At 41.5% G+C, this 16,044-nt stretch overlaps 2 protein-coding genes across 3 annotated transcripts; one reads left to right on the top strand and one right to left on the bottom strand.

Annotated features, from left to right (window-relative positions):
* Nucleotides 1-1,719: 1,719 nt before the first annotated feature.
* Nucleotides 1,720-11,959, top strand: gys1 (glycogen synthase 1 (muscle)). Its single transcript, XM_085351513.1, has 16 exons — nt 1,720-1,888; nt 3,784-3,902; nt 4,000-4,181; nt 6,296-6,487; nt 6,639-6,824; nt 6,987-7,131; nt 7,525-7,642; nt 7,779-7,899; nt 8,046-8,152; nt 8,250-8,309; nt 8,567-8,759; nt 9,008-9,134; nt 9,216-9,311; nt 9,410-9,573; nt 10,317-10,397; nt 10,534-11,959. The coding sequence occupies exons 2-16, from the start codon at nt 3,785-3,787 to the stop codon at nt 10,777-10,779; spliced, it is 2,136 nt and encodes a 711-aa protein (XP_085207639.1). The 5' UTR covers nt 1,720-1,888; nt 3,784; the 3' UTR covers nt 10,780-11,959.
* Nucleotides 11,955-15,760, bottom strand: aspdh (aspartate dehydrogenase domain containing). 2 transcript variants are annotated; one of them, XM_085351514.1, is made up of 8 exons: nt 15,619-15,760; nt 15,456-15,512; nt 15,211-15,355; nt 14,962-15,046; nt 13,600-13,749; nt 13,288-13,511; nt 13,067-13,206; nt 11,955-12,169 (listed from the first exon to the last, which is right to left on the bottom strand). In XM_085351514.1, the coding sequence occupies exons 2-8, from the start codon at nt 15,508-15,510 to the stop codon at nt 12,132-12,134; spliced, it is 837 nt and encodes a 278-aa protein (XP_085207640.1). In that variant the 5' UTR covers nt 15,511-15,512; nt 15,619-15,760; the 3' UTR covers nt 11,955-12,131. The 2 variants fall into 2 exon arrangements, with proteins under 2 accessions (XP_085207640.1, XP_085207641.1); XM_085351515.1 differs by having other exon boundaries at nt 15,682-15,760.
* Between the last annotated feature and the right edge of the window lie 284 nt (nt 15,761-16,044).

Here is a 16,044-nt window from a genome sequence, read left to right as displayed (position 1 = left end):
TATGACTGCTGCAGATGTATTATTGAGCAATAGAATATAGTTTGGAGATAAGCTGTTTTGCACAATTTGGAGTTGACAAGAGGAAGTGTACTAATCTACAGATGAAAGAAAAACGTAAAGTGGCTTTCGTAAAGGGTAAGGTTACCACGTGCCAGCAGAACACTTTTAGTACTGGTTCTTCCAGCGTCCTCGGAGCTCTGCTAAAAAATATGAACATTATAGTCAAAATATTTTCTCCATTTTGGTGGTTTGATGATTTTGTGCTGGGAAAAGGTTATGGATTGCACAACACTGGTCACTACATTCTTCATTTCCAGTTAATACTTGTACAGCTGCTGTTATTGTGTATATATATATTTATATTTCTTCATACATTCTTATATAGTTCTATATTGTGTATTTTGTTGTACAGTTATTTTATTTTCAACTTATTTTCAATTTATATATTTTATCTTATTCTTTCCCAGTTAAATTTACCCTTCATTCTAATTTGTGTTGTACAGTTATTTCATTTTTAACCTTAATTTATATTTTATTCCTTCCTAGTTAAATTTACCCTTTTTAATTTTTCATATTTATTTCCTATCTTATTCATAGCCTTTTCCTTTTTTGTTTTCTTTAGGTCACGAGCAGTTGTCCAAGCATTTCACTACATATCGTACTGTGTATGACTGTGTACGTGACAAATAAAATTTGAATTTGTTGTATCTTACAGTAAAGTACTGGCATTTAAATGCATTTTTTACAGTATTATTACTGTATTCGCATTTACAATACACTACTACTGTGTACTATTTTAAATGAAGTTACAAAAGAAGAATTATAGCAGTGATTTAATATTTTCCAATAATCTTTTGTAGTTAGAGTAATATACTCTATACATATAGTACGGTTTCTTACTGTACACATAGGAAAACAGCATTCCTAAAGAAAGCTGAGATCCTTCATTGTGTGCAGCAACATTTATAGAGTGGCAGCAGAGATCATTTTCGGCGTGGTGGAGAACACCGTCACACTGGTCCAGTGTCTCCCACAGGGGTTCGGTGGTGGCTGGGATCTAGTGGAGGCCATAGCATATGATTCACATTCTCATCACACCATTCAGTGACTCCCTGTGGAGGAGCACTGCTGTCCAGGAAAAGACCACTCCTATCAGACTATAAATGCTTTTTAGTAAGTTCAATGTGATCACTCAGAACTACTCTGTGTCCGTTTGCCCTGACCCCTCTCTCAACAACATGCCAGCAAATATCCGCCCGCAGCATAACAGAGCCACTGGATCTCTTCACTGTAGGGATGGAGAGGTCAAGGTTTGACTTTAATCTGATACCTCTAAGTAGCTCCATAGGTAGGATAGTCCACGAATGTCTCTAGTCATACTGTATTTTTTTAAAACTATAGCCCTCTGAGAAGCTTATAAATAGCTCTGGCTCTCCCCCTTCTCACAGGAAACTAGAAAAAGCTCCCTGCTGTACGTGACTCCCCTCTTGTGTACGGCTAAAACATTCGTTCACCAATAACAGCAGCTCTTTAACCACTTCCCAGCCAATCGCACGTCCCCGCCGAGGAAAACACCCAGTTCCTGTGGTGTTTTATGTAAAAGGCGGAGACACGGAGAAGCCAGGGGCCAATAGGAGTGCAGCTCATGAATAATGTGTGGGCGGAGACTCCAAGCTCACCAACCCAGCCTCCTTCCTGCATCGCAGGCCATGAGCGTCCCGTCCCTCCGCACGACCCGAGCGCACCGGGCCAATGTGAATCGCTGACATTTAACCAACGCCGCCGCCCCCTTCTTCTTCTCACTCTGCGCTGTTATTATTTTTATGGACGGACTGCGACAGCTGCCAATGCGTGCTTCATCTTCGTGAAGTTGGGACAAAACTGAAGGGTAAGTGAACATCTTTATTTCAGCCTGCCCGGTGATAATAGAATACATCCTAGGCGTGCGCGCATCGGTTCAGGACTCGGCGTCTGTGTTTTTCCGCAGCAGTGATGCAGTAGGTGCTTCATGTCACGTTCGCCCCGAAACTCACGATAGACACGCACACAGACGTGTTGTTGCTCCCTGGGGTCTCAAGACGTGCCTGTCTTGGGACATTGTGCCCTTTTCCCAGCAATGTGGACCTGCTGAGCAGTAACCACTCTATTCACTAAAAGGGACGTCAGCAAGGTCACGATGGTAATGATGATGATGATGATGATGATGGTTTACAATGAAATCCTAGGCAGATAGGAACCCCTTCACAGAGCCGGGGGGAATCCCATGTGGATTTCCAGAGAAAGTTTAATTCAGCAGTAAGGTGTTTACGCTCAGGATCGGTGTAAAGCATGGTGATGATGGACTGAGGACCTTTCATATCTCGCTATAAAAACACAATCAGAACAGAATCTTCGAGGGGCTACATCCAAAAAATAAGAAGGCAAATTTATGCAAAGCTTAAGTGTTTGGTTTGTCATCAACTTGAAGGCTTCTCCGTCTGTGAGTGCCCGGGGTCAGCCTTGTGTTCAGTGCTATCAGTAGCAGCTCAGCGCAAACACGCTGGAATTTGAGTATCATCTTCTTCCTTACAGTAAAAAAAAAAATTACCTTAAAAAAAAATCAAAGCGCAGACAGGATTTTTGTAACATGTGGAAGAGGCTATTGGTTTGCATGCATGAACATCAGCTGATTGCTTTTTACAGTAGCTCATCATCAGCAACATTTGCTACAGGATCAAGTTTATACCTGATCAGTGTCCTTATCTGTTTATCCGTTCTCATGGCTCTCCCCACTTTGTGGGGCTCTCTGTCCTGGTCGTTGTGTCCTTGGGCAAGACACCTACCGCCTACTGGTGTTGGCCAGAGGGGCCGATATGGCAGCCTCACTTCTGTCAGTCTGCCCCAGGGCAGCTGTGGCTACTACAGTAGCTTGCCTCTACCAGTGTGTGAATGTGAGAGTGAATGAATAGTGGAACTGTACAGCGCTTTGGGTGCCTTGAAAAGCGCTATATAAATCCAATCCATTATTATTATTATTATTATTATTATTATTTGTGCCAGAAGTTTCATCAGATCTACAAGCAGGAACAGAACACCCGGTTTTGAACTCAAAGTAGAGGACTGACCTTTAAATGTCCAGTACTAATGATGCAGGTGCAGGAGTGCTTGGAAATAAAATGTTCTGTCAAAGTGATGTGCATTTCTGTGCATGTGTGAAGAAGAAGCCCTGTGGTTCTATTAGATGGTGACCCAAGGAAACCTGAAGATAGACTACTGTTACTCAACACTTTAGTGCGTTTGTTTGACCAGGCGCTTGGTTCCTGTGAGAGCAGCTGCAGGTTTATCTTATATCAGGGAAAGAGGTGAAATGTGTGGAAATGAGACTTGTGAAAAGAAGTGAGATATGTTGAGTTTGGATTCCAGTTGTGTAATGTCGTAAGAATGATGCAACCGGGTGTGTTGTTTAATGAAAGCGTAAAGGTTTCATATAGCTATGTGAGGAGATGTTGGTTAAGAGGAAATTGCTCATTGAAGCCGCTTGAGGTTAACCTGGTGAAGTTTAAAGATTAAGAGTGGCTTTTGTTTATGATTTAGACAACGTATTAAAAAACTTGACATGCTTTTATCAAAGATGAGGAGTTTAAAATCAGTGTGTGACAGAAATAAACAAGCTGGCAACGTGTATCCAAGTACATGTGAACTGCTTGGAAATAACTGCAGCACATGACATTTACGTTTTGTGTCTGTGTGTGTGTGGTTGTAAGGTGTCCCCGTCTCAGCGGAGTGTCTTCTATATTTACCCAGCATGCCGCTGGCTCGAAGCCTGTCTGTCACGTCCCTGTCAGGACTGGAGGAATGGGACGAGGAGTTTGATTTAGAGGATGCCGTCCTTTTTGAAATAGCCTGGGAGGTTGCTAACAAAGGCAAGTGTTTGGTGGTTTTTGAAGATAATTAAAAAAAATTATGCCAAAAGACAATGTCGTTTGTGTTGAATCACATTATATCTTTCTATGTGTGAAGTTGGAGGCATCTACACCGTCATCCAGACCAAAGCCCGTCTGACCTCAGAGGAATGGGGGGAGAACTATTTCCTGGTGGGTCCCTATGTGGAGAGCAATGTGCGCACTCAGGTGGAGCTGATCGAGCCCACAAACCCCGCACTCAGGCAGACCATTGACAAGATGAACTCCAGTGGGTGTAAGGTACTACCATATGTAAACTAAAACACAAACACCCCTACACACACACACACAGACACTGAGTTAAATTTATACGATCCACTGACGGGCAGTCATCCTAACAACTCGTGGCTGAGGTACTAATAGTTTATTTGTGTATGCATGCAGTGAATGTGCGCTCTAACGCCCAATTAGAGTTCATCTTTCACTCATCTTTTACATCTGACACACTCCCACTCTGCCCAGCCTTCTGTCCTTGACCACAACTCAAAACCCAGTGACATTTCCCCCGCAAAGGTTAGAAGTTGTATCGATGTCTCTCTCTCTCTCTCTTTCTCACAAATGCGCTCCAGAAATAGATGACGGAGTGTGATACTTCTAAAGCTTTGTGCTGTGTCATTCTGAGTGTAATGTGGAGTTGTGGGAAAAGGTTAGGACTGGTAGCGGTACGCTTTTAAAGGGGTTAGTGCAGCCAGGTCAGTAAAGCCTGTATGGTTTACTTTCAGCCACAATTGATGGGACAAGAAGAGAGCAAAAGCAGGCTGCAGCAACACTGAATTTGCATGTTTCATATTATGTTACTAGTTCCTTCCCTCTCCTCTGCTCTTTGTTTCTGTGTGCACATGTGGTTCAACAGCAGAGGTGTGTGTCTGAAAGTTTGGTTTGTAATGATAGTTTTGTTTAGTTTTGCCCAGTGGATTACAGGTATCATCCCAGGACCCTCCCATTTTCAAACAAAACGTCTAAGGTTTTATGTACCGGTATCAGAACATAATAAAAATCTATTGATTCTTACTAAATACTGAAATAATTTATATACAACCTGATGAACAACAGTGCATGACATATTCACTGTGCCATTGTTATTTTGCAGAAGCAGTGTGGGGGGGGAAAGAGTGCACCCCGTGACTCAGTAGTTTGTAGAAACAGCAGCAGTAACTTTTAGGGATTGTTTTGTTTTTTGTTTGACATTATCAGTCTCTGATCATGGTTGTGGTGGAATTTTGATCCACTCTTCTTTAAACGGTTGCCTCAGTTCATGCAGCTCTTTGTTAATGTCCCACCAGAGTATTTCCATCATGTTCAGGTCTGGACTCTGACTGGGCTAAGAAAATGCATTGATTCTTTTCTTTTTCAGCCACAAATTTCCTGCCGTCCTTGTAATCATTGTCCTGTTGCAGGACCCATTTTCTACCAAGCTTTAGTTATCGGATATTTGGGCTCACATTTGACCCCTTAATACTTTGATATACACACGGGTTCATAGTGGACTTCATGACTGCAAGGTGCCCCAGTCCTGGGGTTGCAAATAAGCCCACATCATCAGTCCTCCACTGCCGTGCTTGACAGTCAGTATGAGGTATTTGTGCTGACGTGCTGTGTTTGGTTTTCAACAAATATGGCTCATTGAACAGTTTGACCTTGAGGTGAATTTGCTTTTCCACTCATGGGATGATTGAGGGATTGTTAACACATACCTGAATGTTCCAGACAAGCAAAACTGGCAAAACGTCTGCTTTTATAGAGCTGCTCACAGTTAATTATCATTTGATTGACTAATTTAAAGTTATCCTATCAATTCCCATGCAATGTCTTTGTTTTTCATGCACTTTCATGCAACCTTTGTTAAATAACAAATTTTTCAGACCTGCTAAAGACTGTAGTAGTGGTAGTAGTTGTGGACACTGAATGAATGGGGCCCAGGGTTGCTTACAGATGCACAAGTGGTGTGGGGGCAGGGTGCCAGCAGTGGAAAGTGGGAGGAGGGGAAATAATTTGCCTGTTCATGGTTCTGTGCAGCCTAAATAAGGCTGAAGGAACGTAAGAACCTCAATGTCATTTTAAGAATTGAAGATGGTGATTTGATTACCAGATGATGTGTTTTTAAAGGTTTATTCATTGCTGGTACAAATTTTAGATCATTAGTTTTGGCATTAGTGTATTAAACTATTCCACTTTAGTTGCGTTCTAAGCAGCATGAATTGCAATTCTAACAACGAGAAATACTCAATCCAGGCTTTCTTAGACTGGAATACATTTTTGTAAAGACATAGAAGTCATTCACTTACGTTATGTTAGAGAGAGAAGGACTAACCAGTTTTTTTTTCTCCCTTTCGCCCTTGTCTGTTTTCTTACAGGTCTACTTTGGCCGCTGGCTTATTGAAGGTAGTCCCTACGTTGTGCTCATTGATATCGCGTTCACCGCCTGGTCTTTAGACTCCTGGAAGAGCGAGCTGTGGGAGCTTTGTTCCATCGGCGTGCCATGGTTTGACCGTGAGGCCAACGATGCGGTGCTGTTTGGTTTCCTGACCGCTTGGCTTCTGGGAGAGGTCAGCAGCTCAGACTTAATACTACACAGCTGATGAGAACGGGCATAAAACATAAAGATGGATTATCTGTAGGTCCTCCAGCAGTTTTAAAGGGCTCTTTAAAGCAGCATATTAAACTAATCTGAACCCTTTCTTTCCTTCCAAATCACAGTTTGCAGCCCAGTGTGAGCAGCCTGCGCACATTGTGGCCCATTTCCATGAGTGGCTGGCAGGGCTGGGGCTGGTGTTGTGTAGACAGAGACAGCTTCCAGTGGCAACCATCTTCACCACACATGCTACACTCCTGGGGCGCTACCTGTGTGCTGGAAACGTGGACTTCTATAACAACCTAGCAGAGGTATGTAGCTGCTTTTTTATTAAGTATCAGTTCAATAAATAAATAAAGATGCCATCAAGCAGTTGTTGGCTTTGAATGTGTGATTTATATGAATATAAATATGAACTATTTCAAAAAATAGCTGACTACATTATAGACTCTCTGTGGTCTGTCTGTGTTCAGTTCAATGTAGACAAGGAAGCGGGCGATCGACAAATCTACCATCGCTACTGTATAGAGCGTGCAGCGGCACACTGTGCCCACGTCTTCACCACAGTGTCTCAAATTACTGCCATTGAGGCTGAACACCTGCTCAAGAGGAAACCAGGTGTGTAGCAGTGGACTGGTGTGTGTAAGACGGCAGCATGCCTCCAGCTCCCCCTGCAATACTCTGAATATAGAAGTCTGAATATGTAAAATATAATATATATAATATAATGCTTTCAGTGTAGTATTATTTTAAATTAACCCTTAGAAAATCCTTAAAAATCATGACTCATTTTGTCTTAAGAACAAAAAAGTAACAGCTTCCCAAAAACCACTTTAAAAATGTTACATAGTAATATTTTTTTCCACTTTAAATTACTCACTCTTTTAAAACTACTTCAGCCTGAACTATACATATCGAGTATTAATTATGCTTTGGAGATTTTTAATCTACCTGACTATCAAATCATCACCTTTTCTCTACTGCATGCTTATGCTTTGCCTGCTTCCACAGATATCGTGACTCCCAACGGGCTCAACGTGAAGAAGTTCTCAGCTATGCACGAGTTTCAAAACCTCCACGCTCAGAGCAAGAGTCGGATTCAGGAGTTTGTCAGGGGACACTTCTATGGGTTAGTCCGCACGTCACAGCGTGTGTAAAGTGCTTAAAAGTTAATGAATTTAGCCAGAAAGGGGAAGTGACAAATCAAGTTGTGTATTTTTTTTTTTTTTTTTTAAATTGTATGTTGGTGACCATCTGACCATCAGACACCTCGACTTCAACCTGGACAAGTGTTTGTTCCTCTTCATCGCTGGGAGGTACGAATTCTCCAACAAAGGAGCCGACATCTTCTTGGAGGCTTTAGCCAGACTCAATTATCTACTGAGAGTACGTATGTGTGGCTGTGTTCACAGATGTGCACATGTGTTTACAGATGTGGAAGGAGAAAGGTCAATCCTAGGTGTTTTTTTTTTTTGTTTTTTTTAAAAAGATAAAACAAAATCTAACTCCAGTGTCTGTATGGTCCATCAAAGGTCAACCACAGTGACGTGACAGTGATCGCATTCTTCATCATGCCAGCTCGGACAAACAACTTCAATGTGGAGACCTTGAAGGGCCAAGCAGTCAGGAAGCAGCTCTGGTGAGGTTCTTTAAAGATGTAGTTATTCATTTTGAACTTAAAGGAGTAATGGATTTGAATTTTTATTTTATTTTTTTAATTTTTTTGTCCCTGGCAGGGATACTGCTCAGACTGTGAAGGAGCGCTTTGGAAAGAAACTTTATGAGTCACTTCTGGTGTAAGTCGACCCCTTTTTAATCCTGCCTCTTAAAAACTGTAAGATGTAAAAAGTATTAGACACCCAGCTTATTACAACAAATATCTCCTAATAAATAGTCCCCAATAAAGGTATGCATTAAACTTGGATATACCTGAATTTGTAAAAATGTTGAAATCTTATTGGTTTTATTAAATTCAAACCTGCTAATTATTTGATTTTTTGTTTTTTTTGTGCTGTGAGTTTCGTTTTAACATTAACTCGAGCTTTTTCTTCAGTGGGCAGCTGCCAGATGTGTCGAAGATGCTGGACAAAGAGGATTTCACAATCATGAAGCGCGCCATCTTTGCCACTCAGAGACAGTGCCAGCCTCCGATCTGCACTCACAACATGCTGGAGGACAGCAGCGACCCCATCCTCAACTGTGTTCGCCGCATTGGCCTTTTCAACAGCTCTGCTGACCGGGTCAAGGTAGGTCACGTGACAGGAGGTGACCGCTGGAAGATTCCCTGTCACCTTTCTGGGATTTAAGTTGTTAATTTATTTTGATTTATTTTTTTTAGTTTGTGAGGTATCATAGTCACACCTGAAAGAAAAAAGTGTTGTGAGCATGATTCTGTAATTTTATTTTTTCCTCAATCTGAATTACCCCTCATGCTGCTGGTTCTGGCAGTGTGCCCTATCTGTCTGTAACACTGAATTTCTTCTTCATCTGTTAGATTATCTTCCATCCCGAGTTCCTTTCATCCACCTCTCCTCTTCTTCCAATGGACTACGAGGAGTTTGTAAGAGGTTGCCACCTTGGCGTCTTTCCCTCTTACTATGAGCCCTGGGGCTACACACCTGGTATGATTCATTCATGCTGACAAGATGCATCTATGTGTGTATTAATATAAAAGTACTAATTATTGTTTCCCTGTTTATCAGCTGAGTGCACTGTCATGGGAATTCCATCAATCTCCACTAACCTGTCAGGTTTTGGCTGTTTCATGGAGGAACACATAGCAGACCCAACGGCATATGGTGCATCTTCATGCCTTCTCTTCTAAATTCTACTGTTTTTCAAAAGAAGTCCTCTTTTTAAGATAATCAGGAAAAACTGCTGCTTTTTCGCTTTGCAGGTATCTACATCCTGGACCGCAGGTGTCGGGGTGTGGACGAGTCATGTAACCAGCTCACTTCCTTCCTGTTCCAGTTTTGCAAGCAGAGCCGCCGCCAACGGATCATCCAGAGGAACCGCACTGAGCGTCTGAGCGATCTCTTGGACTGGAAATACCTCGGCAGGGTAACATTACAAATCCTGTTGCACATCTCTGGACCCCTCGGCCTTCATTGTCTTTGTTGTTTTCCTTCTTGATCAGGGGTGTCAAACATAAGGCCAAAGGCTCCAGTTCAGCCTTTTTGGCAGGTTTGGAAAATGTGAAGGGGGGCATACATTTTTGAGCTTTTCCTGCTGTTAAAGTCCTCCCCGTGGCCATTCATACTACAAAAGTAATTGAGTAATATATAAACAATTAAATGACAAAAGGAGAAAAAACAAGGAACTATCTACTATAGAAATGTATGCTTCTACGTTTGGTTCACATTTAAAAAACAAAACTGAACAGTCTACACAATGAATGAACAGAACTTTTTCTGTGATTTTGCACATTTATATCTTATGGTTTAATCCAAAGAGACGCACTGACAGGCTTTTCTTTATCACGAGATGTATTGTTGAAATTGCACTTCTCTTTCTTATGTCTCAGGAGTTAAATGTGTAATTAAAATTCTTTAGACTGACAGACAGGAGAGTTTCACTCGTCGGCCTTCTTGAGCTCAGTGGGCTGTGTGTTGCCCACCATCTAACATCAGTTTGAGATCCTTGCTCTAGATTTTACTTAAAGTTCTTTAGTTATTGAAAGAAACTCCTTCTTTGGAGTTTCTTGTGTATTTCTCTACTATTTGCAACAACGAGTCTCACAGATAAAATCTTTACAACAGTTATTTATTTATTTATTTTTAATTTCTCCTTCTTTTCTTCATTAGTATTATATAGCTGCCCGCCACATGGCCCTGGCTAAAGCCTTCCCTGACACCTTCATATATGAACCTCAGGATACAGCCCAAGTAAGTTAACTTGTATTTTTTTTTAATAGACACAGTATTTAAAACAAATGTGAGGTTTTTTTTTTTTGGTTTTTTTTTTTTTCTTGAAGTGTCCTCTTCCTGTTTATGTTTTTAATACTTTCACTCCTGTCCTCAGACCGCCGGTTTCCGTTACCCCCGACCAGCCTCAGTGCCACCATCTCCAGCCCTGTCCCGCCACTCCTCCCCGCACCACAGCGAGGCTGAAGACAACGAAGATGACGAGTGCTACGACGAGGACCTGGAGGCCGAAAAGGACAAGGTGAACATCCGCCAGCCCTACACGCTGCCTATGAAAAACAAGTCCATCGCCATCATCGGGGCCAACGGGAATGGCGACGAGGTGACGAGCGAGAAAAACTGAGACCGACGCACTACTGCTAAACCTCACTAGTGAAACTCTTATCTGTGGTTCAAGTTGTCCGTGTAGACGACTGTGGCTGCGTGAACGCGTGTGACGAATTTAATATTGGCATGTTGTGACAAAATGCATTACTGTCAGTGTCTTCCCAACCTGTGCGTACCTCAGAATTTTTAAAAACAGTATCTGTCAGTTTGATATATTTTGGTATTGTTTCAGTTACACCAGCAGTGTGACCGGTAGTTTGCTTTGTGAAGTAAATGCAGCAACTTAAAAGGAAAAAGGTTAACTGACAGATCAACACATAGGAAAACAAATCAGGATTGCTGGATTTTTGTAGAATACTAACAGTGAGTAACGTGGATCTAACAGAGGATCATTAATATTAACAGCAAACTGTGGAGTCGGATTTTATACTTCATTCAAACGTAGGTCAGGGCTGGGAGAACAGCTTATCTCTCCTTTTTTTTTACCAGCTTACCATCTCTACAAGTTCAAAACGGGAAGCTTCCTGTGAAAAAGCCCACATAGCAATATTATGCATTAAGAGCCAGAAAGAGCATCTGTTCTTTTTGTCGTTTTCACTCGTGCCCCACATGATGTGACAACCATACAGTGCTTCACACTTGACTTTCTACCTTTTTGTAGCATTTTTTTTTCTTTTCTTTCTTTCACGCGCCTTGTTTTTTGCATAACCTCTCAAAATAGAAACAAAATGAAGAGCACACACTGATAATGCTGAAAATGCTCTCGTTCGGAGAATGGTATCGCCTTGTGTGTGAGTGTGTTCTCATTTTGTTTGTGTGCCTTACAGTATCACAGTGTGTCCACTGTACTCCTACTGTGTTTGTGCGCGCTTGTGTGTGGAGATTATTCCTTGGTTCGCCTGTTTCAGCAAGTATTTATTTGTGAAATGAAAAGAGGTAAGACAGAGGGGAAAGGGTACTGTGTCCTAAGATGGAAACTGTGTTTACAGGTAGAAGACCTGACAGAGAGAAAGGGCTGAAAAACAAGCTACTGTATGTCTTGAGTATTTGTTTTGGAAAAAAGGAAATGGTTTTGCCAGCCGTATACTGTCACTATCACTCCATTTCTCACAATCTTGCACCAGATGAACATATAATAAAATTTAAATATCTATATACACCTGTTTGGTGTTTTATAAACAGTAACGGGCTCTTCTTTCATTGTGTTTGTGCAGTTTATTGGAACAAATATATCCAAAGATTTGCTTCTTTGTAACATACTGATCTTATCTACACAGCATCTCCTTCATAAATCATTCAGATCAGCTGAAATGTTGCAGTGAATCCTCTTCTTCCGTTGTAGGTAATCCTCCAAAGTGCTTGGCTGTTTCAGCACAGGTAAACTCTGCCCCCGTGACCTTTGCAAACTGAGAAAAACAAGAATGTAAAAATCTGAGTCTTCACATGAAAAACATACTGAAACACACCGTACTCCACACTCAAAGAGGACCTATGATGCTATCACACTTAATATAATCCCCATATATCTTATGTTTGGCCTCGGTGCAGCTCCCAAGTTCATAAACTAAGAGAAACTTCCTTTAGGGCCTTTAAGGGCATCTGTGAGCCAGTTTTCTTTCTTTCTTTTCCTCTTGGAAAGGAAAGCTTTGAGCAGCAGGTGTCATCATGGGTTTGAAATCCTTTATTCTCATGGTGCATGTGCTGGAGATGACTATAATAAATATATGTGCATTTACTAGCGTCATAAAAAGCCATCGAAAAAACTGTAAAACTGAATACTTTTACAGTTTTATACTTTAATATGAGCACTCACCATTGTAATAGTGTTGTGTGTGTGTGTGTGTGTGTGTGTGTGTGTGTGTGTGTGTGTGTGTGTGTATTATGGAATAAATTAATGAAACACTTAAACCACACATAAGATATTAATATGAGTAATTGAGTGAGAGCGAAATGATTCAACAACGGTCACCGGAAACCAGCCATTAATCATTTGGAGCCTGAATTTAAAATTACAACAAAAAATGAAATCACCACCGCTTTCATCATCCAGGAACTGCCTGCACGCTCTGCACACATGAGGTCAGGCATTGTCTTGCACCACGAGGAACACAAGGCCCACTGCACCAGGTCTAAAAATAGCTCTGAGCATTTCATCCCTGTTTATAACTACTTTAAGGAGTTTGCTGTGCTTAAGTACAATTTGGAGGTGTTTGTGTTGACATGATAGATACCTTAAAAGGGTGACACAGAGTGCTTTACATCAGATTCACTGAGAAAGTGTTTGGCAGTCATTTAGGACTTACTGAGTAAACTATTCCAGAAAGAGCTGTAAGTTGCGCTGCCAGTAACAGCCCCGAGTTTGGCTGGATTCCTCCTCACTGTGTGTACTGAGAAACCATCAGGCCCAGTCACCTCCACTTCCACCACATGGTAGTCTCTTAACCTGCGGCATGAAGGTACATGAAGCTGGAAGATGCAGGCAGGATGGTTTCAAACAAACAATCCGACTTTTAGAAGCACTCACGCTGTATCTGACACAATCTCTCCCTGGACACCAGTGAAGCCCAGTGTCCCTGCTGCCACTGCTGCTGCTGCCATGGTGTTCACATTGTTAGGAGCGAGTGGGCACAACTCTGCAACGGAGCCTCTGAACAAAACACGCCTGCCTTCTCCCTCCGTCCAGTCAGTGAGGACGTCTCCTGTCAGCCGAAAGCAGGAGGGATGCTTGGACATTCTGATGAACAAAGCCTAAAAATAAACCATGAAAGGAAAAAGCAACATTAAATCGCTTATGTTCATTTCCATGGTTTTAAACACTGGACTATCCTTGTTTTACCTTTATTTTCCCACTGTCATTCAGCCTCTGGATGTCCTGGCCTCCCCATAATGCACCACTGGGGACGTAGAGAGTCCTGCCATACTTCTGAGCAGCCTGACTCAACTTCTGGTTCAGATCAGGATCAGCGAGGGCAGATGGAGAGCCCACCTAGAGGAGGAAAAAAACGAAAAACAAAGGTGCAAAACAAATGATGAAGTGTCGTTGACTTCTCAAGTGTTTGTGGGTTAGGATGACCGTCTGTCGACTCTGAATTTTGAACCTGTTATTGAATTTAAATCTACAAAGCAAACGCTATCAAACCAAACGCCCGTGTACATGCGAAACTCTTCAAACATTAATGTGGAGATATATTTAAAATGTGATTTGCAGAATGCTTCATAGTCACAGCTGCAGTGGAGATACCATGTGCTTGGTCTTTTATGCATTTAAATCCAGCCTGTGACTGAGAAGTGTTAATTGGAAAGTATCAAAAACAGATGAGGGTGAATTAAGACTTTGCTGGGGTTAATCCTGAAGCATATGAAAGACTATTGTCTGCAAAAAAGTGAACATTGAAGTATAGAAATGAGCATTTTCCTTATTTGCAAAGCAAATAGCCAATTTAAATAGCCAGATGCTCTCTCTGCCATCCTATTTCTGATGGTTGAGTAAAAGTTATGATTAACATTAACAGTTTGTTTCTCTATGTGAGGAATGAGTAGTTTGTGAGAAAGAATTGTGCTTAACAGTCAAATACTTTTGAGGGGTCCGTGAAGAGGACAGTGGAGGACTTTTCTCCAAGGAGGAGAACATTTAATAACCTTCAGCTGGACCGAGATGGCGATTGTTTACAGTCGAATGACATGATATTCTGTCCATTTTATGTACGCTCACAGTACCTTAAGGAAACAGTACCTCAACTGACCACTCGTTAAAACCAAGATATGCAGAAGAGCATCTCTCAATGCACAGCTTTGAAGCAGACAGGCTACAGCTGCGGAAGACCACATCCTGTCAACTAAGAACAGGAAACTGAGGCCACAGTTTGAACATATTCACCAAAATTAGTCAAAAGAAGATGCTGCCTGGTCAGATGAGGTTTGATTTCTGCTGTGACATTCAGATGGTAGGGTCCAATTTTGTTGTAAACAACATGAAAGGATGGACCCATTCTGCCTCGTATCAGTGGTTCAGCCTGATAATGATTTAATGGTATGAAATCATAAAAATGACAGATTTAAATCAAACTGTATCAGTCAATTAAAATAAAATCTGTCAAGTACTATAAATAAAATATAACATTGGAAGAATCTATCAAAAAAACAAACAAAGAAATGTACTAGCTGTTTCACTGAAATAGCAAAATCAGAAGTAGCTCACCATGAAATGAGACTGAGACAGAAACTGGAGCCCAAATTCTTTAACTATTTGAGGATGGCACACCTCAACAATCACATCGCATCGCCTGCAAAACACACAATGATTATTCTTCAAAGTTCAGAAGGGAAATTCCCGAAGATAAATACAGTACGTTTATAGCGTTCCTGATTTAATACATAAAAACACGTGTGCACAGAACAATCATGCTGTGTGCACGTGGGTTTTTAATGCTTATGCACATGTTTGCACCTTTCTGCAAAGGACGATAGATCCCCGAGTATGAGTTCAGAGGGGACTAAACCACTGAGCTTGCCAGAATTCCTGTTCCAGACAAAACCCAGAGTCAAACCGAGGGCAGGTCCATCTTTATTGATCCTCTCCACTAGGTACTGACCTAAATTGCACACACATACACACACATGCACATGCTTTCAGGAAATAATATACAGCAATTTAAAGAGTGTTTGCCTGGGATTTAAAAGGGGAATTCCGACCTAGATGTCCAAATCCTACGACTCCAATCCTTAAAGAGGAAGAATCGGTCGCCATAGCTGTACAAAGGAAGCAAACAAAGCAGATAAAAGCCCAGAGTGGAGTCGCAAAGCAAACCAATACACATGCACACATATACATGTCTATATTGACCTTAAGCCCTACCTGATATCAACCCCTTCTTGCACAGTTACTGCATTTATTACTCTATACACCCAGTAAACTTACACCCCCTCCAGCGTTGTCCCACACCTTGAATTTCAATAACCAGCCCAGAGCTGCAAGAACTGTGTTCAGGCAAAGCACAAAGTTTGACTCAGAGTAGCCTGTAGTTAATCATTGTTGCAGTTCTGTGAAATTATTACACGCAGGGCTCCTCCTCCATCTGCTTGAACTTAAATCTCAGCTTCAGAAAAATGTAATTGTTTGAAATTTTCAAAACAAAATCCAGTCAAGACGAGCACTGAACATCATTCAACATACAAAGCATTTTATTCTTCTTCTATGTCAGAATGTGTGTCATACTTTCTTTGATCACAAACAAAAGAAATGTGTCATATTCATCAGTATCTATGAGCAAACGAGCCCTTT

Source organism: Diplotaxodon limnothrissa, linkage group LG4 (genome assembly GCF_057381915.1).
Source record: "Diplotaxodon limnothrissa isolate DT_005_m linkage group LG4, D_limnothrissa_male_GT1.1, whole genome shotgun sequence".
In the NCBI taxonomy this organism is placed as follows: domain Eukaryota; kingdom Metazoa; phylum Chordata; class Actinopteri; order Cichliformes; family Cichlidae; genus Diplotaxodon; species Diplotaxodon limnothrissa.
This window is presented reverse-complemented; position numbering and strand designations above follow the sequence as displayed.